Below are 27495 nucleotides of genomic sequence, written 5' to 3'. Positions count from 1 at the left end.
ATATCCCAATAGGAAATTACCTTCCTTTTCTGTGTTTAGAGTTCTGCTGTAACTGCTGTATTTCTCACACATTTAAAGGGATAGTTCAACTTCAAAAGGAAAATTCTGTCATTATTTACTTACCCTGTTGTCTGATTTTCCTTCTTCTGCAAAGCACAAAAGAAGATATTTTGAAAAGTGTTGGTATTCAAAAACCCTTGGTCCCCAAAACCAATGCAAGTCAATGGGGACCAATGGTTTTCTGTTACCAACATTTTTCAAAATATCTTCTTGTGTTCTGCAGAAGAAAGAACATCAGACAGGTTTAAAATGACAACAGGGTGAGTAAATAATGACAGAATGTTCCTTTTGAAGGTGAACTATCCCTTCAATGTACACAAGTTACAACAGAAATTGATAGATTTGATGTGAACTGAGCAGCATTGAATGCTCAACTCTTTCCCCATCACCGTTTTTTTTTTCAGTTTTCACAAAACTTTGATGCCCCCAAATATTTTCTTCAATGAAATCAGACCCTCTGATTTCAAACAAGATGCCTTTATTTTTTCTTTTCTATCACTTCTTGAATGTGGGTAGGTTTCTTCAAAAATACAAACGTTATGTTTGCATCAACTTGGGCAAATAGGTATTTGTAGTTTGAGTCAGATGTGCTGTTCTCTGTGTAGCTTTGAATATAAACAGTTGCTGTTTGTTTGACAATAAGGATTCAGCACTGCTCAGTGGTCAGGAGCTCAAACCCGGAAGAGGCCTAATTTTACACCGCACTGAGGCGTATCGCTCTCTCAGTGTATAGTCCACCCTCCCATCCACCTCCTGTTCCCTGTGGACCACCGATCCCTCATCATCCCTGAAGAACCTGACCTAACTCCGGCACTTCAAATAGACTTAATGGATTTCCCTGCTCAGCAGATCTTTCCCCTGTGAATTTAACCCTGACTTTGTCTTTTTACCCCCTTGGCACCACGGCGCTTGCTTCGTTGGTCACAACCCCTCCCGTATCATAAAATGATCTTCCCAAACAAAAGTCAAGACGAATGCAGCCAAGCCCAACTTTGCCATTTCTCTTCGTGGCTGAGACTTAAAACATAAATCAATAAGAAACACCCTTTGTGTTTTTTTTCCGTGCGCTTGGAGATGAAAAGCCCAGCAAATGGGGAAAAGACACACGACTGGACAAATAGAAACACTGTTGCTCTGTAGTCTTGAGGATTCCTTGTCAGGTCTCTTTGTCCGGCTCATTTATCTTTTGTACTCCTATCTCTCGGTACTCCGAGGGCCAGTTTAGACTCTGTAAGGTTTTGTGGAAGTCAGCTTTTGTAAATGCAAGCAGCTCTGGTGTTTCCTTGCTGTGCTGGGGTGGTAAACCTTGTTCTCTTTAAACCTGGACAACGGGGAGTAATATTGCCGCTCACCAAAGCCTTTCATGCATAAAAACTTTACTGCAGAGTAATGTATTACTTTAAATGTAATTACTAGAATGAACAATACAAAACAGACATGTTTACAGTGTTTGCCTCTTTAAAATAAAAAGTAACACCAGCACGTAGAAACTAGAATGTATTTTCCTTCATAAATCCATTTGGTAACACATATAGATTATTCTGCCAGTATGATGCAAACTGATCCTGGAACAGACGTCCATTCCCTGCGTTCAAAAGTTCGACATACCGTACAATAGATGAGAGCATCAACACAGTTAACTTTAATCTAGAGTCTGTTAAAACTAAAACCGATGCATATGTATTTCATAATTGGCAGTTAACTCTATCGGCTCTCGAAACCATTATTACAGCCTCATTGCAGGGCGTATATGGAAATGCCTTTTCATAAGACCTACTGACAGTGACTCCAGAATAATTAGTATAGCCTTTTCTTTGTTTCCCCATTTGATTGTGAACGTTTTTCAAATCCAAGACCGCAAGTGAATGGTTTACCTCACGAAATGCGTTGCTCAGACAGTTACACTAATCCCAAACCGACGGCGGGAGGTTTTTCCAGATATATGTCAGAGCAGTTTGAGACGATTCCACGCCGCATGCTCGATACTATGTCTAGTGCGCGAGAGAAGCGTGGGTTAATAAACAACGCGGTAAAGCTAATGACCGCTGCACTCTATTTATTACTTTCTCATTAAAATGGAGACAACGCTTGGGCTAAATCCGAGACGCGCTATCGATCAGAGCAGAATTAACTAGCTTTTCCTGCTGACGCTCGCGTGGTTTCAGGGCGTGTGGACGAGAGAGCACTACAGCAGCGCCTTTACTGCTATCTCTACAGTCCCTTTACTGCTATCTCTACAGTCCCTCGCGCTAAGAATTGGTTGGGTATTGCTGTTGTCACACTGGATTGAGGGAAGAGAAGGGAAATGTGCCGGAGGAAAAAGCGAAAGTCAGACATAATACATGCAGTTTTATACCTGGCTCCAGGCTGCTGGAGCATGAGTGCAGACTGCCATACTGTAAATAGAAAATGTTGGCATATGGACGGAAATCATCCAGTGGCAGGTATTAAATGTTACTTTCAATTGTTTAATAAAATGCACTGCTTTCCAGAAAGAAAGCTGCTTGTTGTAAAAGTTAATGAGTTACATATGAAGGCTGAATCTTAAAGCATCATGAGCCATTCCAAAATGAGGGGGCTTATATGACAGAAAAGCAACATCGTATGTCTTATGGATAATGCATGGGAACATGTGCACTGCGCCGCGATAATCCAAGATGGCGGACAAAGCGAGAGATTTGTTTACAGGGTTGCCAGCTCCAAGAAATATGTCCAGCCCAATGACCTCTCAAAATCCGCCCAAAGGGAATGAAAACTAGCCCAATTTTTTTCCGGAGTCAAATCAAAGTTAACAACTGCCAAAAGACTTTCTATTGCTATATTTACTTATCTGAATGGTTTCCTAGGTATTGTATATATTTTTTGTTCTGTTGAACTCGAAAGATGTTTTATTTAAGATGCGATTTAGGAAAGCAAACAATTCTGAGTCACCTTTGACTACCATTATATTTTTTTCTGCTATGGTAGTCAATGATGCCAAAGAATTTTCAGTTGCTAACATTCTTCCAGTTTATTATTAATTGTAACTTTAATGTTTGTTTTAGTTGAATTGTTATGCTTATGGCATAATTAATTAATTAGTTGTTATATATTTAAAAAATATAGGCAGTATTTCCTAGAGAAAATAACACTATAGTTTCAGAGAGAAAGAACAACAGAGCCATAAGCTGCTCCCTTGTGTCTAAGCAGTGTCGCAGTATTGAAAGAAAACATTTTTCCTTGTTGATAGAAATGTGTGTTGTTTATAAGTCTCTAATTTTGAGTCCAAGTCTGTTTTTTCACTTTGTCTCTTCCAACTGAAGTGTGACTTTCCATGTCTGCGCCTGCTGTCCTGTTCTTTTATACAGATTAAAACAGTCCTTTCATATCAGCCATATACCCACTCAGGCATAAATCATTTTCTTGTAAGAGCGTATTTATCTAGCGTCTCTGGCTTTCTGTGTTCGCATCACCTGTTTTTTTCACCTCTTTGTTCTTTCTTTCTTTCTTACTTTCTTTCCTGCTGTTGTTGTCTTGTCAGATCACCAACCGTTACATCTACGACACGGTGCTGCTGCTGGCCAACACTTTCCACAGGAAGCTGGAGGACAGGAAGTGGCACAGCATGGCGAGCCTCTCATGTATCCGCAAGGGCTCTAAACCCTGGCAGGGTGGCAAGTCCATGCTGGACACCGTGAAGAAGGTAGGCAAACTGTGAGCAAAGGGATGTGTGCGTGAGCAACAATGACGACGGAAAAAGAAACGCAAATTAGGTTTTCTCTGATGTGTTGATTTGCTGAAGTGTGCTGGTGGGAATTCAAATGGTATAAACTATAAGAAACATGAAGTTTTGTTGAAATTGAATGATTTGTTGTATTTTGGAAAGATTTCTTTTGAAAGAATCCCGTGCATGCCATTGATTTCCAGCAAAAGTGACCTTTTTATTATGCGATTTCCACTCGTGTGTAGCTGTTAACTTTCCTAAGAATCATTTTTTGTAACTTTTGTGTTTAACCCTTGATAAAACACATTACAGTGTTCAACGTTCAAATCTGAAGTAGGAAAAATCATTATTTGTGAAAGAGTTGTGAGTTTTGTCTTGCATGCATTTGCATTTGGTGCTTTTGTAAAGGGTGTATTTCAGTTGTGGGGGTTTGAGTCCGGCCAATCTCTGAGTCCGGCTACGCGAGGGGGATGTTGTGATTCAGTGAATATCTTCTTACTTGCTTCTGACTGGTGTAAAGCATGGCTACAGAAATGGCACACTGCCTTGGGTGACATGACAGTCTGTGTTACATGGCTAGTGGCTGAGTGCTGGTTTAACACCGACTTCCCCCCTGAGGGAAGTACTGTTCCTGCTGTATCCACATGTATCTGATACCTACTGCCATCCCACAGTAGAGATATCACCTCCTGCTCTCACCTCACACCGTTGCTTATGAAATAGGCTGGTTGACCATGAGAGCTCGGAGACGTTTCGAAAAACAGTACTTGTATATCATCATGGTACGGAGCGTTGCACACATATTTTACTGTACATCAGCTACATAATGGCCTTGAATCGGATTCCCCGGGGACTGTTTGCGCTGGAGCATTGCTTTACAGCTCAATTTGCGAAAGTTTGTGTGTGTTGGTTTTACAGAGCAGTTGGTGAACTCATTTGGAAAGCGCCCATCAGCCTTTATAATTGGCTGTCTAATTATTTCTGTCAGGGCCGGGTTTGGTGTAGGAAAACTCGCAATAGTTATCGGTGTATTTGTAAGAGCTTTGGAAAGGTGTGAGTTTTATATAGACTGGAAAGGATGCAGTGTTCTTTTGGAGCTTTTTTAAGAGTTTGAAAGACGAATGCCGATCGAGGAAAATAGTTTAAATACATTTTTTCCACACCCTTCAAGAGAATTTTTTTTGTTTTAGAGCCTACTTTGGTTTATGGAGTGTCCAACAACAAGTTTACATACATACACGGTGTAAAAACACTTAAATTTTTTCTAATAATAGGCAGTTATTATTACCTCACTTGACTGACTCTCAAATGATTCTTTCGGCGATTCATCTGTCTAATCTCCTCCTTTCGGTCAGCCTACTCTGATCTGATTGGTCAGATGGTCTAGTCTGCTGTGCTTGGTCTACTGCGTGCAGTGTCGCAAATGGAACATCGGCGGGCATTACACGGAGTGACACAAATCCGGAACTGAAATTAGAACGACAGACGGCTCGGCTCGTTCGCACGATTCAGAGTCGACTACTTTTTTTCCAAGCCAATAACTTGGAATCCATTAATGAGCGCTGTATGTTTTTCAGGGAGGAGTGAACGGTCTCACCAGCTTGCTGGAGTTTAATGATAAAGGCAGCAACCCCAACATCTACTTTGAGATCCTGGGGACCAACTACGGAGAAGACCGAGGCCGTGGAGTCAGCAGGGTAAGAGCAATCCCAGACTGGCATCATATGTTAGAGTTCCAACTCAGTATTTCCTGCATTTCAGCAGTGCCGATGTATTTCAAAAATGTAGTTGTGTTTTAGTTATATACATTGCCGAATGACATGACACCAACTGTGAGCTATATATGCAGCTGTATAGATATAATGGACTCTCCTTTCAAAGCTTTCTAAAGACACAATCATTCGCATTCATTCAGAGCAAAAGAGGTTTTTTGATATTCACAGCAGCCTAATGAATTTCATCAGCCTCCCTTAGAGAGGTGCGGTGCATCAGCGCACATTATTGTTTATCCATTTCGCTGTTGTTTGTTCGTCTGTTCGACTCGGCTTTGGCGGAGTGAGGAGGTAGTTAAGCAGAAGTAACACAAGAGTCGTCCCCCAGTGACCCGCAAGATAATTAATCTGTTCTTTCCATTCGTTTGTCATTAATTACTTTTGTCATATGTATGTGTATTTGCTCATTCAAATATTGGTCCTAATCTGTTTCTGTCTCTCCCGTGGAATGCGGATCAATTGCTTGTGACAGAAAGGCTGCTTAGAATAATGCACAGACCAAGAAATTGCTCGATGTCAGGCTACGCTTTTGGATGGGAATACCCCAGTCTCCCACCCTGCCCCATCTGGAGAAATGAGTTTGGGCTGCTTATTTACAGTAGCTGGAATAAATTAAATAATTGATCGAAGTGAGATGCTGATCGGGAAGCCATTTATTTCCTCAAGCACTGAGTTTTAAAATGATGACTTTACATTCAGGTCGCGTGTCCACCAGAGCGTTTTTCGCTAGGCTGTGGGATGCTTTGGTTGATATGATATGAAATATCTAATTATATAAGTAATGTTTTTAGAATCTGATTTTGCCAACACTTTGTTTAATCAACAAATATTATTGGTAGCCTAAGGATGTCTGTTACAGAGATGGATGTGCAAAAATATGATTAACTTTTTTTTATTAAAACTATTATTAACTATTGTTATTAACTGCATTGTTTTTCAGCCATTGTACACAGACACGGTTGTTCAAGTAGGATGTGCCGGTTGGTCGGTGTGATATTTGTGCCGCCCATCTTCCATTGGGACTAGACAGATAAGTAAAAAGTGACATTAATAATAATGCAGAGGATTCACCAAAGTTGAGCATTATTTAACACGCAATAAAAAAACGCCAGTGGACACACAGCCTAGTGCGAACGCATTTGTGCCTTCACTTTTTACATGTCAAGCATTGTGAAACAGTTATTAGTTATGTAATATTGAAAGACACAAATTAATTTCAAGTTTCTTTCTGCTGCACTAGTTTTCGAGTTATAAGCTTTGCAAGATCATCAGAACAGCAAATAGAAATGAATGTGCCAAATGGATCTGCTGTGAACTAAATTAGTAAACAACAGTTTGGGTTTTAACAAGCACGAAAGGATGAGATCTGACAACAGAATCGTCTGTCACAGTGCAGATCATGGGTCTGAATGGGTGTGGATCCCCTGGGATGAGATTGAAATCAGAGGGTCCGTGATTGTCCTTGAGGGTTTCATCATCCTTCCATCAGACAACAGTCTTTAATGATGCCAGTTCCTCTGCATCCACCCGACTGCCACCATGCTCAAATTAAATTGTCAGACCTCATTAGAGATAATGGTTTCTGACATAAACAAGATCTGTACTGCACTTCCGAAAGATGAAATGATTTTTTTAAGCACAAAGTAATTACATTAAGCAAGTTTCTTTAATCGGACAGGGTAATTGCTTCTGTAGGAATCAAATGCTTGTTATACCAGGTAGCGCTCAAATCTCCTGGGGTGGCATAAAAAGCAAGGCTTGCTTTTGAGGTGGCACTAACAAGAAGCCACCTGTGCTCACAGTTATTGCATGTGTGTGTTTTTTCACCTTGCAAGTTTTATCATGTTGAGCACACTATGATTTTTTACTTTTAAAGTAGCAAGAAGTTTTACTTTAATTATATTATAAACATTTGTGAAGTTTTGCTAGTAGTTTTAGACATGATACCCCCTCCCCCTATATGTTGCTGTCTGGCATCAAAACCTCTTTATAAAGTTCCTTTTGAAGGAAACAAGCACGCATGGTAATATGCAAACAGATAGTTCACAAAGAAGGACGGTCCTTCAGATAACATGTACAGTACAGTACTGTACATATGTTGAAGCGCCAGTGAAGCAGCCCTCTAATTATTCGCTGGGTTTCCAGACATAAACAATGTGTTACCGCACTTGCTGAAGTGGACCAGACAACAAAACCTGTTTAATGTGACCCCCTGCTAACACATTAACAGCAGTTTGCTCAGCTGTGAGGAGGATGTTCTTTCAGCTCAGCAAACTGACTCTGTCTTCTGAGAGAACGTTCTGTAATTCGGCACTCCGTGTTTTTACTGGGTCACGAGGGATCCCACAAACCACTGCTTTCTTTTCATATGGTCAATTGTCCAGAACATTGCCTATGTCCCCTCTGAACAGGCTTTCTAATGGCTTTTGTTCTCGTCATAGACTTGTTGCTGGGGTAACTGATGTGAAGGTGACCTCTTGGGTAATATCCATATTTCATATCCTCCTTTATATTCACCACTGGTCAAAGCCTTTCCTTTAGATATTTCACACCTGTAAAGGTGATTATCGTACACATGCCCCAAGTGTACAGTGGTGTTACACTGGAGTTCAAAAGACTGAGACCACTATAAACATGCTTTAATGCATCTTTTTAGTGTTTTTATCCATTTAATTTATTTAATCAACATGACATATTACAGTATTTAAAAACTGAATATTCATTTAATTCAAAATCTTAGTTATATATACAGACGCAGATCAAATTAAGAGACGATTCAAGCATTTGTAGATGTATTGTGGCCATTCCAGACACCAGTGTCTATTGAATTTCAACAAAATCAAAACTCAGGAGTGACAAAGTCATCCAACAGCGATGTGAAAGACTGACAGCATGACAACTGACAAGACACATAAAAACTGTGATACAATCCAGGTTATCACAAAACAACAATATATAGTTAATACATGTTTCTGTTTTATAAAATTACTGTTGAATTGCTTACAAGTGAATATGAACTTGTTTTCTTGGCAGTATTTGAGATCTGAAAAATACAGAGCATCTTTTCTGTCATTTTGACCTGTTTCTCCAGTTTTCAATTTCTGCAAATAAATGCAAATAGATGCAATCTTTTCATTTGAAATTTGGTGGAAATATCATTGGTAGTTTTTAGAATGAAACAAAAAATGATCATTTGAACTAAACATACCTATAAATAGTACATTTTAAAATCAGAAAAATTGATTTTGAAAAGGTCTCTTAATTTTTCCGTGCATATGGGTAGTTGACAAATAAACCACACATGGCGCGTCCTGTTGTGTGAAATTGCAAACATTTTGAAAACAAACTTTTAATAATATATTCTTTTATATTTTTAATATTTATAAAATAGATTTATATCATATATAATTTATATATAATTAATGAATACATCTACATTAGTGTTGTCAAAAATATCGATATTTCGATAAGTATCGATACTGAAGAATCTGAAACGGTTCCAATACCCATGTCCCACGTATCGATATCAACTGCGCGTTCCCGCTCTCTTTCTCTTTTCCGACAGTGAGTTAACACACACTGCACGTGAACGCATAACAACAGAGCCCCGCCTCCTCTCACAGACTTGACTCGTTTGCGGCAGTTAAATAGTGTTAATGTTAGAAAAGATGGCCAGTCTCAGTAACACATCTGGCCTGGTGCACGCTCGTTACGCTTCCCGTGTTTACCATAGCGATCCATGTATGTGCGCTGATCAATAACTTTATCCACTCGTTTCATTCGCCCTGGTTATATGTTGTTTATGTTAGTACAGAGTCTCCGCAACAGTTCTCATGTTTAATGCACGTGTTTCTGTCTTTATGTGCGCTCATCAATGATTTCATCCACTCGTCTCGTTCGCTCCGGTTAATTTGATGTTTGAAATAATGCTGGTGCGAGTAAAGTCACCACAACAGTTCTCGCGTGTGATACACGTTTGCACTCCAGTGTTTACCATAGCGCTCTATGTGTGTGCGCTGTTCAATGATTCATCCACTCGTCTCATTCGCTCCGGTTAAAAGTTGTTAATGTTAGAAAGATGTCCAGTGCGGAGTCTCTGCAACAGTTCTTGCGTTTAAGTTTGCGTTTCTGTCTATATGTGCGCTGATCAATGATTACAGTATGGGCCTATGTGAATAAAAGCCAATTTAGCCAAATAAAAATGTAGGCTATTAACTAACATTAACGAACAATGAATGAGCAATACAAGTATTTATTAATCTCTTTTAAATGTTAGTTAAAAAATACAACTATTTATGTAAGCTCCCCTGTTGAAAAATCCAGTATATGCTGGGTAAGGTATGTTTTGATCGATGCTGGTTTGATCTTAAACCAGCTAAGAACCATCTTAAATCAGCATATGACCATCTTAAACCAGCACATGAGCAGTTTAAACCAGCAAACCAGCATCAAAACATACCAAACCAGCATAGGCTGGTTTTTTCAACAGGGTCTGGTCCATTAATACTGACAAATACAACTTTGATTTTAAATAGTAAATGTATTCGTAAAATTATTTATTAATTGTTAATCTAATGTTAATGTAAAAATATATACCTCATTGTCTAGTCTTGTTCAATTTAACTTCAAATAAAAATTAAAAAGGCCTATATTGCTATTGCTTATTAGGGCCTTATTGTTATGGCAGTTTATTCCCCGTGGTATCGAAAATGGTATTGAATATCAATATTTTTTTGAATCGAAGTTAGAAATTCCAGTATCGTGACAACAGTAATCTACATTCTCAAAAAGGTTGTGTTAAATAACAACAAAGTTTTTGTGTTATGGAGTTTAGTTAGTTTAGTTGGAGTTTAGTTAGTTTATTATTCATTTGCAATCTTTAATCAAAAATGTTTACCTCCTCCCCCTCTCAAAATGACCTCTCTTCACTTCTGGTCACGAGGAATGGCGTGAGGGCGGGGCTCCAATGACTGACAGATTGCAAACTGGCGTTCAAATCTTTCACCTTTTAATGATCCAATCAGTTGTCAGAAATCAAGCCCCACCCTACATTTGTTTCTCATTTCAGAAGTCGTTTCAGAAAAAATACAATTGCTACTTCCATTTCATGCCGACTTGAAGCAAGTTATAGCATATCAAATTTTTCTACAAAGTCGTCCAACCCTATTGAAAATGTTCTAAATAGCATCTTATGCACATGGCTATCATTTTTACATTGACAGTTTCTTTAGTTCCAGTTTAAAATGAGATCATAAATCCCACATTTTCTCTGACCTCGGACTATCGGACACCGCTGTAAACATGCCAAGACGTGCACTCTCTCTATATTTCCATCAATGGTTCAAAGCAATCTGTCATAATTTTTTACCAGCATGCAAGAATTTGTTTTCCACATCATTAAACCCATTGGCTACATTCAGCTCACCTCTGTATATATCAACACATCTAAAAGCTTCACTGTGCTGTACAGAGCGATTGGCTCTGGAGAGTAATTGCTCGATTAGCCATTTTGGCTAATCATCCCTGCTGGGATACAACACATTCTTTTGTTTTTACCTTCATTGAAAATGTATTAGAGAGCAGGTCAGGCGCAAGGGGAGATGTGATGGAGTTTACAGTAATAGGAGAACCCACTGAGCCAGAAGGGGTGGGAAAATGTAAAGGGAAAAAGATGGCATGCCCGCTTACAATCAAGCCAGACATCACTGGCAATAGAGGGAGAGAAAAGTCTATTACGGGTCATAATGGAGGATAACTTCCCAGCAACATTGACTGCTCATTATCTATGTATGTCCATCAGCAAGCACCAAGTTAGGTAAATCATACGCTCTGTTTTTATAGCTTTCAGACAGATACATACCCTGTATCAGAACGCAACATGTACTTTATGAATTGACATCTGGCGTGTTTCGGAATGCAACAAACGAATCATTGATCTTGTGTAGCGAAACACACTTGCATGGAATGTGTTTTGGGCCTTACACACTATGGGGAGCGATCTGTTACGTGGCCAAGTTAAGGTGCTCCTCAGGGTACGGCCACAGTTATACAGCAAGACTTTAAGTGTGCTTTATTAGTTTTCGGAAATGGCTCTGGCACCTTTTTAAACGGGTGACGTGCGTTAATGTGTTCACCGTGGTGCGAGTGAGGTTGTAGACGCGCCTGTGTTAAATATGTGAAAACTATACAGTGGGAAAGACGTCCCCTCGGGTCCGTCTCCCCATTTGCCCCAATTTTCCATTCCATTAGGTAGATTCAGATGTTCTTTGAGAGGAGCCGTCTCCGCCTGTGGGGTTGGAGGTAGAGAGGGAGAAGGCGTGAGCAAGACTATCATTGATTTGTCCTACTTTAATGCCACGCTTCTTTCATTTTTTTTTTTTTGCACATTTTGTCTAGACAACTCCCGGAAGATTGTCAATGTGTTAAATGCCCTGGGTTTCTCTTTTCAAACGCAGCCCCTCTTCAATTTCCTACGAGTAGAAAAGATATTTTCCTAGTCGTGTGTTACAGGGATTGTATTATCATATTGTTAAAGGAGGAAGTGAGAGGATGGATGTAGGAGAAGTGCTAGGCATAGCTGAACCTATTGTTCGCTGAAGTCCCATATTTATTTCTTTTGTTCCACGCCAGTCCTCACTTTCACTTTTTAAACTCTTACAGAAATCTATAACTTTTTTCCACATCCAAATATGTATTCAGTGATATTCATAGTATTTGGCTTGGTGGGTTTTCTTCAGAAATCGTCTGTTTTCCATACTTTGCACTTGTGTGCAAGTTAAATATTTACAAGGAAATCCAAACAAGTTATTTCTCCATAACACATTTATCTGTGATGTGACTGTGTCCTTTTTCCGTATTCGCTCACTGTTTTATTCAATGTAAAAAAGAGAAATCTGAAACCTTTCTTTTTTCATCATTTATTTAAACGTGTGTGTGTGTATAGTGTTGAGTATTGTGGAGACACTCGGCATATAGTCACGCAAATAAACATGTGTTTCTCTCTCAAAGGATGAATGTCCGTCGGTATAGAGAGCTACAGTCCTCAAAGCAGAGGTGTCTGTCAGCGTCTCGAATCCGCTGCAACAAATATCTGCTGTGGCTCTGAGAAACATCATAGAGCTGCAGTGAGCAAAACATCCGTTTTATTTGGAGGAGGGATTGCGAAATGCAATACCCCTGTGATCATTATTTATTTACAAAGTTGTTTTGCCCCAAAAAATACATTGAAAGAAAATATGAGGTTAAACCGTTATCTTTGTGTGCAGAGGGATGTTACAAGCATATACGTCTTCCACTGTTGATGCCCTTCTAATGAACGCTCATCCGCACTTCATACAGTGCACCTATCGGACGTTTTTATAGTTGAGAAAATGTACTGAAGTTTTTAGTGTTAGTTTAAACAGTGACTCCTAAATTGCACAAATATACATAAATGAGACGCATAGTAAAAGGAATGTGGATAGCACAGTTCAGATAATGTGGTTTTGGAAAAAATAGATAAAAAATGTTTGAAAATGTTCTTTCCTGTGGGACAGTGATGGTGCTTTCAAACGGTTATGAGCGTGTAATGTAATAATATATAATATTAGGGCCTGCTGGGTGCTCAGGCAATTTCACACGGCAAAATTTATTTTCTGTCATTTCAGTTTTCCTTGTTTTTCTTGTTCTTTTTAACATCCATCCATACTTTACATATATTATTGTACGAAGCTTCAGGGTTTTTTTTGTCCTTCTTGAAGGCGACAGTTTCTCCCAAAATTGAAAATTCTGTCATGAATTATTCACCCTCCAAACCTGTATGAATTTCTTTGTTTGGTTGAACACAAAAAAAGATATTTGGAAGAATGTTAGCGACTGAGATTACTGGGACATCATTGACAAGCATTGTAGAAAACAATCTTGTATATGCTTTTGTTCTGTTGAACACAAAATGAGATATTTTGAAGAATTTAGGAAAACAAACATTCCTGTGGCACCTTTGACTAGCGTTTTAATTTTTCTTACTGTGGTAGTCAATGGTGCCTCAGAAATCCTAGTTGCTAAAATTTTTCGAAATATCTTTCTTTGTGTTTAACAGAACAAAGACATTTATACAGGTTTGGAACAACTTGAGGTTGATAGAATTTTCATTTTTGGGTGAACTATCCTTTTAAAAGTGTAAATATATTTTAATTTAATGAGGTTTAAAACGAGTTTGGTGAGGTATAAGGAAAAAATCAAGACATTCTCCAAAAGTACGTTTTATAATCTTGTGCAATATTGGTTCTCAGGTAAATGTATCTTGTTTTAAGGATCTTTAGAAAATAATAATAAAACAAGACAAAAATACTGATTAAGAAAACATTTTTTGCAGTGTTTGTCTCAAGCAACATGGAAGGGATTGTAAAAGAAATGTGCCATCTCTAACACTTTGTTTAATGTGCATGCACATTCATTTTTTATGTGACAGATGCATTCTCAGTGCGTTGAAGTGCAGTTCACTGTCCAACCCCCAGCGTGCTGTCCTGCAGTCCTCTAGTAGAATTACAGCATGTAAACCAGGGGATTACTGTAGACGAGGCCGTTTAGACTCTCCATGCCTCTGTGGATCAGCTCATTCCCATGCTCCCGCTCCAGACAGATTAACACAACCCAGCAGGTCTATAGTTTTCTCACCTCTCCATAACTCAGAGAGATTGCAGAAACAGGCAAGTCCAGGCACTATCTCGCCGTCCCACTCTCTTTCTCTCTCTTTCTCCTCAATCGGAGGCTTTGATCACCGCGGGCTCCTCCGCTGTCTGCCGGTAATTGCCAGGAGCTGATGAAGCCATCAGAAAAAGCCAGTGTGCTTCACAGATGCCTAGTCTAGTTTTCTAAAGGTCAGGCAGAGGTGTAAAAGCAACAAGTGTTTTCATCAGACAGGCTGAGAATACACCTAAGAAAGGCACTGTTGATTCAATGCCAGATTTGAGACTCCGGGTGAAAGGTGTCTTATGTCAAAGGCACTTATAAACGAGAGGCACGGGCATCTCCGTCCTCATTCTTCAGCGTAATACCCGAGGCTCTTGTGTGCGCTAGACAGATCATATATCCTGCGTTCTAGCCTTGAGTCTTTAATCCACACGCGTCTTTAATCATTACATTCCGATATTCCTCGTGCCTTTAATGTGTTATTTATGAATAGACGGGAGAAAAGAAGAAAGAGAGAAAAATACATTCACAATAAGATAACCCAATTTCCAATAATAGTCTCACTTCAATTCCATCCGTCTAGTAAAGCTAATTAAAGAGCGTCTTGGTATCAGGGTCAGCGCTCTTTCCAGGAACTCCCCGAGGGGAGAGGTGGAGCATCGCAGCGCAGTTAGACAGCAAAGGAGCGTGACAGTGCTCCCCCGTGAAAGAGCACTTAACAATCCACAGTCTGAAATATTCAACAGGACCACATCATTATCTGGCGGCTGACTTCTTGTTCTCTACATCATACAGGCTTTATAATGTGGGCTAATTCCATATACAGAATGCTTTCTCATGACTGCATTACTGGATCCCTGAAGCTCGCGGCCTTTGGCCTCTCGCACGGATCTTTTGGACTCTCCCATAAAGCCGTTTTCAAAAGGGCTGCATCAACTTTAAATAAGCTACTTAAAATGATAAAGATACATTGGATTTCAGCCTTGCAGCGTTTCACCCGGTGTAGCTCGAAGGCATGCAGTTGGAGAAGGTTGATTCAGTCTAGACTCTAGTGTTTTTATATGAATAGGAAGTCTCTCACAGTTGCCCTAGATGTTGCCTTAGGGGATGGTCGTGTGCACCCAGCTGGAATTTGTAATGCACCGTTAAAGGAGGAGGTATACTCCATTAGGAGTCTGTGCACTTGTTAAAAATGTCATTTTCAATCTGATTTAAATATAATACAGATGCTAGTTGTATGTTTAGATGCAGAAATGGGTTCGATCCCAGGGAATCGCACATAGTCCGAAAGAAATGTATAATACAATGCAATGTAAGTCGCTTTGGATAAAAAGCGTCTTCCATATGCATAAAAAAGTAAAAAAAAAAAAAAGAATTACTAGCACCTTCACCATTAAATGTCCAATTTAATTTCAGTTCCAAACAAACATGCAAAGTAATAATCAAAACTTCAGCTTTTTTATAAGGTGTATACATAAAAACATACAATATTAGCATCATGGCGCTGTGTGTTTTACCTTAAAATTACAGTTTGCAGGGTTTCATGTCTCAGTATAAGAAGTAATAATATGTTTGGATCAATTTACCAATATACAGCACAACAGAATACAGACTGGTTTATTTGTTTAGGGAGTTATTTCATCACAATATAATTTTAATGATTTGTAATATTGGAAATGTTGCTCTAATCCTTTTCTGGAAACTTCAGAAATGAATGTGGGGGGGCAGTAAAAACTCAAAACATAGATGTCGTCATGCACTCTTCATTTTCCAATCTAAATGTGTAATTTTTTTAATTGACTTTATTCACAAAGCTTTATTAAAGTGGCACAAGCTTTCACCTCTCTGAAGCTGATGATGAAACATTAAATAGATTGGCTTTAGTCCAGTGTTCACTTAAGTTCATTATTGTTTATCCAATAATTAGTTCAAATAATAATTTCGTGTACAATAATAATTGTGTTTACAAAACTGTTTTAACCATTTTTAATTAACTTGTTGCTGTCTAACAAATGTATTTTTAATATGTATAGTTGTCCATTTGAATTTACAATAGTTCTATTCTCAAAGATTAATTACAATTTATCTTGGGTAAAGCCGATTAACCTCTGACATAACTTTACCAGGGGAAAACTCTAAAGCAACAATCTGTAATTCCACTTGCTCAAATTACTTACCAGTCATTTGTGCATTGGTTCTATTGTCCTTTATCAAAGCATGAATGTATACACACACACGCACACACACTTGTACACACAAAAATTATAAGGACTTCTTATTTACTTTTTTCTCAATGAATGTAAACCCTTACATTGCCCTCATAAAAACACTTTTTGCTGTGTTTAGATTTTAGGATTGTGGGAGGAGCCGGCAGTCTGAGATTAGTTGTTATTTTGTCATATATGAATAATGTTTGTGAAACATAATTCTGAGTTCTGTGTAGTGTTGGCAAAGTCAGTTCTTTCAGATGTTCATTTCAACAAATCATTTAAAAAATCCAATTCAGTTTTTCCCAGACGAAAAAGCTCAGAGAAGTTCTTGTTCCATCCGAAGAAGCCTTTAAATCTGCCACAGTGGGAACAGAACAGTTTAGATTTTTATTTTACTTTTTTTACTTCTAGTTGTAAAATTACACTGCAATTGCTTTTAACATTTTCTCATGAATAAATAAGTTACATTGAACACATTCAGTACATTTTAGGGGAAGCAAAACTATAAAAATTATTATATATTTAATCTACACTGCACATATGAAACTAAATAATAATAATACTAATGTTTATACCAATATAAAATTGTTTGCTTCAAAAAGCAGTGCTAATCATAACTCGCCTCATTTGCAAAGAAAAACAAGATTATTTCTTAAACAGTATTTCTTAAAGTATCTTAGAAATTGACTGGACGAAGGAACGGAAATGCAACCATAGTTGAGTTATTAGACACCATCATTAACTGATAAATGGGGACTTCAGTCACAGATGTGTGAGTGTTAGACGGAAACGCTTGCACTGCGTCTCCAATCAATTCCAATCAGCTCCAAAAGTTCCAATCAGTTTTTAGAAATCACACAGAACAAATTGAAGCTGTTATAATGTCAAATTAAATAAATGCTCTTTACTTTTTTCTAAAAGTAAAAGTCAGCATTAAACAAAAATAATTGCATTATCACGCAAGTGTAGCTTTTACAGTGCTACAATTTACAAGTTCTCCTATCTCAGTTTAATATCCAGGGAAAATGGTAAGAAACCAAATATTGTTGTGTTTGTTTGGCCGTCCTGACCTGCCCAACTGAAGGTACAGACTGAACTTTGATGTACAGCCTGAAGCTCTGGACTCCTGTCCACATTCCCCAGTGTACTGCCGTCTCAAAGAAAACCTTAATTCTGCTTTAGTTTAGTACAGGGAGAAAGAAAATGTTGCTTTATTGAACATTTGTACATGTCTTGTAGTTCATTTCCATGGGGGCGGTTGTGGTACACCTCAGTGTGGGTTCTCTTGAATGAAGCACAATAGATTGGAAACCTAAAGGGAATTTCTTTAGCAGACACGTTTCTTCCATTAGTCAACCTCATTATCAGACATTGATGTGTTGTGTGTGTTAGGACTGTGACGGTGGCAGTTTTTTACCACCGCAATGGTAATGGACAAATGTGGTTGGGAAATATATATTATTTATATAAATAATATTTATATTATGTTTGCGTGTAGCAACCACGTGACGAGTGGAAGAGAAATATAGACCTGATTTAAATACTTGAAATTGAAATATGATATCTGAAATAAATGAGGATGAAACATCCGTCCATGTTTAATGCGCAAATCCATCAGTGAAACGGCACGCTACAGCATATAAAACATTGAAATAAACATCAGTAAATAATGAAAACTTAAATGATATAAGAAAGCTAAATACTAAATAAAAAAGCTCTTGTTGCAGTAACTTCAGTCATTGGCGTATTAACCCTTACAGTCCTTAACAATTCCATTTGAAACAAACTGTTTAAACCTACATTGGCTTTCCTATTCAGATTGCCATAAAAACTTTACTTTTTTCTACTCGTTGGTGGAAAACTTACATGTTGACATTGTCCAGATTAAAATGTGTACAGCTGCACTAAATGCGCGTTCAGAAGATGTGCACAGGAGCACAAACGAATAGATGTCTCTCCGCAACCGCGGCAAAACCTGCGCGCGCTCCGACACCAAGCAAGCGGGTCATAGCCGGTTTTGATTTTATGTAACTTTTAAATTTACAACAAGATCCATTGCAGAACCCGCAGAATAACCTGGGTTTTGCCGTGCAGGCCTGCGCTCGAACGCACCAACGGAAACGGCACTTTACCACCGCGGTGGTGCGGTTGTCACGGCCACCGTCACAGCCCTAGTGTTTGTGAGTGCGTGTGTACTGTTAAAAGTGTGCTACAAACAAACCACCTGATAGTTCAGATGTCAGCCATGGAATGTCTTTAAAGGTGCTGTGTGTAATTTTTTGGAGGATCTATTGACAGAAATGCAATATAATATACATAACTATGTTTTCAGAGGTGTATGAAGACCTTACGTAATGAAGCGTTATGTTTTTATTACCATAAAATGAGCTATTTCTATCTTCTGTACGTACACCGCGGGTCCCCTCGTATGGAATTCGCCAACTGCTCTACAGAGTGTGTTTCGTAAATACGTTCTCTCCTTCAGCAAAGAAGCGAAAACGCAACGACATCTTAGTGCTGTGAGAGCCCCTGTAATGCTTCGAAAGGGAGGGGTGGAGTGAGCTGTTGGTTGCAATTCACAACCTCACGGCTAGATGTCGCTAAAATTTCCACATTGCTCCTTTCAATGTTCTTGTTTGTATTCTCTTGAACGAAAAAGCAATGATAAGTAAAGCACTTATAACGGAAGTAAATCATGCCAGCGCCCAGGGGTCCAAATGTGAAGCATATCCATGAATTGTTATTCTTAAAATCTGGCTTAAAACAGTAGCTTCACCGCATAATTACATTTAGGCCATTTTACAGCTTAAGATGTTTTATTATAGTATAAGTCATGTAAATGCTTTTAAGTATTCATCGTAAATGTAATATCATTGATTATTTTCAGTACATTAACAGAGCCATGTTGTCACACACCTGTCAGGTAGAGACGTATCCGACAGCATTGTTTAGGCTTTCTGGCTGAAGTCCTTAGAAAACATAAAAGAAGCAGGTTTATGTTCTTCAGCTGAATTAAGACAACATCTGTTAAACTTCAAATGCCGAGATCGTGTCTGTCAATGTTTATAGAGGGTGGCATTTAACAAGCATGTACTACGAGACCTCGCTTAATTCTCTGAGGCCAAGTTGTAAGTTTGCCGCAGAATGAAAGCCCTCTTATTTTAGTTTGATCACAAAGCCACACATCAGTCAGCATATTGAAAGTTTTATTGTGTATGTTTTTATAATGCGATGATGGATAGCTTAGTTTTATAGTGACTGTTGTTGTGTGAGAAACCGTGTCTCGGTTGTTTGCATTACAGGTGCTGCTTTGCATGGTCAGCATTTCCACAAGTTACTTTATTGTTTACAGTTTGCCTTAGGCAGAGATCAATCGATTTGACCCTGCCTGCCATGTTAGCGCAGAGATACGTTTCACAAGGTCCCTGTGGAGTATCTTAGTGAGGGCATAACTGTTCAAATTAATTGCCAGACACAGTTGCTAATCCTGTAGACGCAGTGATGTGGAGAACTCAATAGGAACAGGTGCGGCTCAGCATTGACATTGATAATTGCTTTGATATTGTGTCTTAAAGTGCAAACATACAGTATATCAGGTTAGAATTAGAGAATCAAGAGGGAGAGGAAAACAGGCGTGGGAAACATAGATTTGACCTTCAGAAAAATTGAGCGTTAAGGGCCGTTCATATTATAACGATAACTGTAACTATAATTTGCGTCCACACTACGATAACATTGTGTTTTTTTTAAGCCTGCGCGCTGCAGTGTTCCCAATCACTAAAATGAATGGAGATGACCTGCTGCTGATGCTTTCGTTTTCATTCCCGATTGTATTTTCTCCAAAATATGACAGCAAAGGCTGGATGCTCTCTCTGAAGGATAAAGGTGCGATCGTGTCCTGGATATAAAGCATGTATTTTGCCATCTTGCGCAGATTCATAAGCGTTATATATATACAGTACATATCACCGCTTTCCGGCCGCTACAGTCTGTAATGTAAGGGACAATGTACAGGCAGCCGGTAGTTAGAAACTACGTTCAAATGTCACGAACAGGCAATTTGGTTTGATCATTTGTAAATATAATGTCATGTTATTCAAATACATATTTATATTTTAGTTGTCAAAAAAAACCTGTCAAAATGATTTGCTGCATCCGGGTTACCGTGTGTTATTAGTTTTGAGGGGTTGTTATCTGGGAATAACGAACCTGCAAATATCACGACTGGCCAATCAGAATCAAGCATTCCAACGAGCCGTGTAATAATCAGACATAAAACCCGCCTTGCGATCATCAAACATTATCCGCCAGAAACTGTTTGACAGTATGTTTTATCGTTCATCAGCTGGAAAAAATTGTTCTGAAAGTGATCCCAACGATGTTGTTTTCTTTATCGTTTAGTTGTGATGTGAACCCCGCTATTCTACTAAATGGCGAACGATTTTTAAAACTTTATTTTTTACAGTTATCGTTACAATTTAAACGACCCTTTAGAGTGATAGTTCACCCCAACATGAAAATTCTTTCATCATTTACTCATTCTCATGCCTTTCCAAACCTTTATGACTTTCTTTCTTGTGCACACAAAAGAAGAGATTTTGAAGAATGTCGGTCACCAAATATCATTGGTCCCCATTGACTTCCATTGTATGAGCACAAAACACGTTTCTCAGAATATCTTCTTTTGTGTCCCACAGAAGGGACGAGTCATACAGGTTTGGAATGATATGAAGGTGAATAAATGATGACAACATTTTATGTCACACTTTATTTTAAGGTCCAGTTCTCGGTTTTAGTAAACTATTAACTACGACTTTTGCTTAGTTAACTCTTAATTTGTTGCTTAATAATAGTTAGTAAGGTAGTTGTTAGGTTTAGGTATTGGGTAGCATTAGGGATGTAGAATATGGTGGAATATATGCTTTATAAGTGCTTATAAACAGCCAATATGCTAATAATAGGCATGCTAATAAGCAACTAGTTAATAGTGAGAATTGCTCCTTATACTAAAATGTTACCCATTTTTTATTTTGTGCGAACTATCCCTTTAAGCCAGTAGGAATGGAAAGTCTCACTTTTCACAAATCCACAAATTATAATACCATTCTCCTCAGATTGTACTTCTGAATTGAAATATATTATTGAACAAACTTGACAAAACCTTTTTGTCACTGTACCTATATTTCTCTTTCCTACATACAGTAGAAAAAAAGCTGTCTTATGGTGTTACCAACATGGCGGCCAAGTGAACTGACTTGCTCATGAAGTTGTACAGAAAATAGAGCGAGCTTATCAAGACTCCTTTTTACTCGTCTTTGACCTTGTTTGTCTCAGCTCTGCACTACATCGAAGTGTCACATCAACAGCCTGAGAGGTTATTGAAACCCAGGCAATACTGGCGGTGGAGTCTCTCGTACCCGCGTGTCGCCTCTGAAACCGTCTGCTCGCTTCGGCGTCAGAGCGTCAGCCAAGCACATCTGATTAAGGTGAACAGATCCGTGTGTGAAATGCACAAACGGCGAGAGCAGTCGGCAACGCGCTGGCACACAAAATGGGAATGAGCCGAATAGAGCGCGGTATTATGAGATGCTAATGGTGTCATTCTCTTGCCGGAGAGGGCTGCTGGTTTCGATTCGACACTGGGAAATGAGCTCTTATCTGTCTCTCTGTAGATAAGAGGTATTCTCCCCCCTTCTCTCCATGTCTCTTTCTCTTTCTCCTTATTCAGTCTTGAGTTTACTGTACTGTCTCATGAGATGAGCCCAAGAAACATTGTGGCACTGGTTTGTGATTCAGCGTTCAAAACAAATTTCAGATGACAAGCACTTCCTGTCACACCGTAGTTCCAAAAACACCCCTGCTGAAAGTGTTAAAAGTACACGCTGCTCCAAATGACAGTTCTGCACCAGTGATTGCGGCGAGGGCGAACACTTGGGTTTGACTGTAGGCACGTACTGTATGTCTAGCTGTTCCCAGATGTCAACTTAAAAGAAGCGAGTCCGAGGGTCGATGGATGTGTCGATGCATGCTGATGCAGTCAGCAACAGCGTTTCATCTGTACCGCTACATGTATTCCCACAACGGATGACACTGTATCGATTAGTCAAGGCTTGAATTTTTTCACCAGCCCGCTCGTATGAGTTTATCCAGTTGTACTCCAGAAGGCTCTCGGCCCCCACAGTCTAAGTTTTGTATTGTGTCCCACAATCAAGCCATAATTGCGAGTTTTAAAAGGGAAAGTGACTCACATTTTGCTTCAGATCTGCTTTCCCGGGTTGCTCTTCAAACCGTCCACCTAGAGATCAATAAGGAAGTGCTTAAAAGCATAGCTGTGTCCTTAAGTACAAAGGTTCGCTTTAATTAATGGGACTTTTTGAATCAATCAATCAAACTTCATAAAAACATCCCACCTGCTCCCTCAGGATAGGAAATGGACTGATAATGCGTTTAATGGCTGAAAAAGAAGGTTGATTGACTTTTGTAGTATGCCATTGGAGACAGGCACAACATGATGTCTTGTTACTATGCGGCAAAGAACAATCTATATGGCCTCCTATGAGATCGTTTCTATCAGCAATTAGACGTTGAGTGTTATTTTAAAGCATGAATTAAATTAAATCAATATCTATAATGTTCAGCTAATATTAAACGATCGTGAGTCTCTTCCTGCCTCATAAATGTCTTTGCATTTTGTAAACAGAAAGTTCACGTTCGGTAAGGTACTTGGCACCTGTTGAAAGTGAAGTGTCTGTCTGGAGGGATGGATGGATGGATTAAAAAGAGAACTTTAGCTCGGCTGGTGCATTGAATTTCTAAGTTTGTATTCTGCACAGAATCGCTCGGTGAATACCTGGCTGAATTGATAATAAACCACTAAGGGCAAAGTACTTACGACAAGAATGAATAAATAGTCTCGGAGGTTAGCATGGACAAGCCATTTTGTGCACGTGACTATACGGCAGTCTGTGGTGCAGCATGAGCTGTATTGATTTTTAAGTCATCATCTGAGAAAATAGACTTAAACTTATACTTTCAGGCCCATTTAAGGTGAATTGATTGTGTAAAGATAGTTGGGAGGCTGATTCTTTAGAAGAAATGAACTTAAAATCACTGTTAAGGAAAGAAAAGCCCTTGGTGCTTCAGACATTCATAATCGATCATATAAAGAATGTCATCTATGGGATGGAGTGCTTTTTTCCAGTCTATACATTATGTTAATATGCAGGAGCTTAAAGGAACAGTTCACCCCCCCCCCAAAAAAAAATCTGCCATCATTTACTCACCCTCAAGTTGTTCCAAATCTGTATAAATTTCGTTTGTTCTGATAAACACAATGAACGTATATTTGGAAGAATGCTTGTAACAGTTCTTGGCCACCATTGACTACCACAGTAGGAAAAATGACAATGGTAGTCAGAAGTGCCCCAGAACTGTTTGCTTTCCTACATTCTTCAAAATACCTTCATTTGTGTTTAACAGAACAAAGACATTTATAAAGCATTTTTTCCTACTATGGTAGTCAATGGTTGCCAAGAACTGTTTGGTTACAAGCTCTCTTAATTTTTAATTTCACTGGGACTTTAGAACAATGCAACTCATAGGGCCCTATCGTAAACCCGGCGCAATCTGGCGGCAGGTGCAACACGAGTGTATTTTGCTAGTTTCAGCCTGACGCAGTTATCATTTTCACATCCTGGGAAGGGTTGTTTATAAAGCAAATGCACTTGCGCTCATTTGTGCGCCCATGGGCATGCTGGTCTGAAAACGAGGTGTGTTCATGCGCACTTGCTGGTGTGTTGCTATTTTGAGGCAGCTGAAATAGACTGCATTATTGATTTAGCGACTGAACCCAGGTCTAAAGTCAATGCGCAATAGTAATATTCGCCTATAGGCAGGTGCACAACGTGCGCATATTCTGCTTATTATACACACGGGGACGCTCAGCAGCACACAAACAATTAAAGTATTCAAATGTAAAGGATCATTATTGTGTGCATGAATATAAATGGCTTGTCCCGTAGGTGGTCTGCTCATGAGCAAGAGCCGTTTCCCTCTGGAGAAGCATTTAGTCAAACTCCGCCATGAAAATAGCGAATGCGCCATGGTGCAAGTGCATTTGGCTTTAAAAGGAAATGGGAGATGAGACTCTAATTGGTTTCATTTGCTTTATGCCCAAAACACACCCATGACTCATTACGAGAATAGATACAACCCTTTTGGACATGCTACCTGGCACGCCGACCATTTTTCCGCTGCTAAATTAGCAAAAGTGGATTCGGAAACGCCCACCTACGCTCTGCGCCATGCGCTTTAGACCATGAGCTTAGAGTGTTAAAATAGGGCCCACAGTGTGTAATGTTGATATGTGATGACTAGTTTCAGACACCTCTTGTGTGTCAATGTATTTCCTTTCAGAGTCATCTTCATTCAAAGCCAAAACTCCACTGAAAGTGACAAAAATGGCCTAGATAAAAATGTTCCCTCTGGTGACTTTTTTCCCACATACCTGAAATGAAACTCTCAGGTGAAAATGTGTGATTCTTATCATCCATTTGGGAAACCTGCTTCTCATTCCGTGGTGGTACAATATGAAAGATGGCTTATCTGTTATCTCACATTTGATATGTTTCATAATACGACATGTTTCCATTCCATCCTATTTGGGTTTAGTGCATCTGCAAACGCCTCGTATTGACCTGTAGCTGTCAGATGTGTTGTGTTTGCTATCGTAGAAGCAAGTATTGTAAAATGTGTAGCTAATAGGAAGTAGTTTTATGGGAAGAAACACTATAATCCAACCTGAAAACAATTATTGTAATGAACACACTTCCAATACTTTGAAAGTTTGTGATTACATAAAATCATCTCTGATGAGAGAAGAGAGCCATGCAATCTAACCGTGTGTGTTGAAGGATGTAGTCTATAGAATAATGTTTATTGTGTAATGGCATGTTGTGCATTATTTTAAGCTACATTTTTAAATAGCTGTCTAATAATTGTTTTGTAGTGATTTCATGTTAGGAAGTTATTTTAATTCATTTAATTACATTTAAAAAAAAAACACAAAGTAAAATATATCGCCAGAAAATCGAATCTCAGGGGTAAAATTTTCCCCTTTTTGAAGTGTGATTCAGTGTTTCTTCTGCAAAGTTGTTTTATGTTGTGTGTTAAGGGTGACATTGGTATTGATATTGAAATTGTATGTCTGGATCATTTTACATTAATTTCTATACAGTTTGTACCGTGTGATATGAGTCTTTTCATGGAAAACTTAAAAAGCATCAAAGTCTTAGCTCCACACCCACCCCTGATCTCTCTCATATCACGTTTTTGATTCAACAGAAAAGCATTTTACAACACTTTCTTGCAGGCAAACGCTCAATTTTGATCTTTGCACACATCCTTTTCAAAGGTAGTTTGATGCTTATTAGGAAGTATTGCTTAATCCTCAGCACTGTTTTTTATTACTTTTTTTGGCAAATAAATCAATAGCTGTTTTCGGTTGTTAACCGACTCGAGAGGAAAAATGAGCACAGTTGGGCAACAGATTGTTTGTTTTTGCGACACACATTGACCGAGTCTAATTACAGTTTGTGTTTGAGTATCAAAGCATATCAAAGCAAAAATTACTTGCTTGTCTAAATCATGATTGCTCTGCTCCTTGCTGTGGGGTTGCCACATTAAAATACTTTTTGTTCTACGATTACATTGTGTTTGCACTTGTGGTAGATTTTGATTTTGTTTTCTTCTGCTTGGCAACCTCCTGTACACTTAACATCCAAATGAAAGCCGCTCGGCAGATTCCATGCGCTGGCCTGCATCTGAATATGGCTCGCTGAGGTTTAAACGTGCAGAATCCATGGACCCGCTGCTGGTGATTTATTGTGTCAGGAGCATGAGCCGCTTTGCAAAAGCCATGCATTGTTAGATCATAATGTGTAGTGGCTTTTGAAAATAAATGTTAACAATAACGCCACACGTGAAAGCCGATGGATAAATCAGATCTGACTCTTTGGCCGTATTCCAATCGGGGAGCTTGTATGGTTACATTGGGACGCGAGTGTATTGCGCTTGCACCTTTGCATTGAGTTTGGAGGGAACAATCAATAGGTTGCAAATCTAACCGGCTGTCAGACGGCATCAACCAACTGTCAAATGAATGGAATAACATGAGTATGTTGTGTGGGCTAGATGAGTTTTAATGCAAGAATGTCAGAGCCCTTCATTTTGAGATTCCAATCGATTCAATAAAAATGAAAAAGCAAACTTCCTGTGCTCGCGTGCTGAAATGCAGTCATATATGTGAGTGCACTAAAGTTCATGTCAAAAATCTATAAGTTGTTATTGTAATCAATATTTTTGCTGTGTGCGCTGTGAATTTACGGTGAACTTTCTTTTAACTCTTGCAGCTCGCAACTTGGGACCCAGTACACGGGCTGAATGGAACTCTCACCGATCGGAAGCTGGAAAACAACATGCGTGGGGTGGTCCTGCGGGTGGTCACTGTGCTGGTATGTACCCCTCTCATAGATGCAGGGCCGTATAACTCATTTTAGTGCTACAACGGTCCTTATAACTTCAGTTTTAATTCACTCTTGTTCTATGATCTCTCTCGCTCTTTACCTCTATAATATAATTGACACCGAAGTGACTTTATTAGGACCTTATCCCAATTTGACTGGACATCTCACGGCTTCAGTAACCCCCGAGTAATCCATATTCATCTGAATGAATTCAAGAGGTCTGAATTCACATCAAGTCAATGGTCTCCAGGTTCATTAAGAGTGAATTTCGGGGTGCATTGAACGCAGAGAAGGGGATCTGGGTTAAATTGAGATTTGAGTTTTGCTATCTTGCCTCCAGCGCCGATTTGAGTGAGTCCCTGGAGTTCTTTAAAGATTCCGAGCTTTAAATTCTTCATATACCTGCTTTGAAGTCTGTTGGAGAAGAAAGAGGTGATACTGCTTCTGCGCTTTTCTCCTCTCTCTCCATCTACCCCTCTTTTTGTCCTTTATTCTGTGATTTCTCGGCCTAACAGAATGCTCTGTGAATAATACGCTCCCAGACGCTAACAATGAGC

At 39.0% G+C, this 27495-nt stretch overlaps 1 protein-coding gene across 5 annotated transcripts in view; it reads left to right on the top strand.

Moving 5' to 3' along the window:
* Window positions 1-27495, top strand: part of grid2 (glutamate receptor, ionotropic, delta 2) — a 357135-nt gene that overhangs the window by 248626 nt on the left and 81014 nt on the right. For all 5 annotated transcript variants that reach the window (XR_008964686.1, XR_008964685.1, XM_057357001.1 and 2 more), the window contains 3 exons: window positions 3581-3742; window positions 5341-5460; window positions 26825-26926. Coding sequence is in view for 3 of the 5 variants with exons in the window: in XM_057357001.1 (XP_057212984.1) it covers window positions 3581-3742; window positions 5341-5460; window positions 26825-26926 (384 nt within the window). In the remaining 2 variants the exon portion in view is untranslated. The remainder of the gene's footprint in view (window positions 1-3580; window positions 3743-5340; window positions 5461-26824; window positions 26927-27495) is intronic.

This window comes from Triplophysa rosa, linkage group LG17, assembly GCF_024868665.1.
Source record: "Triplophysa rosa linkage group LG17, Trosa_1v2, whole genome shotgun sequence".
NCBI lineage: Eukaryota > Metazoa > Chordata > Actinopteri > Cypriniformes > Nemacheilidae > Triplophysa > Triplophysa rosa.
The sequence above is the reverse complement of the archived record's forward strand: the minus strand, read 5'-3'. Positions and strand labels throughout refer to the sequence as shown.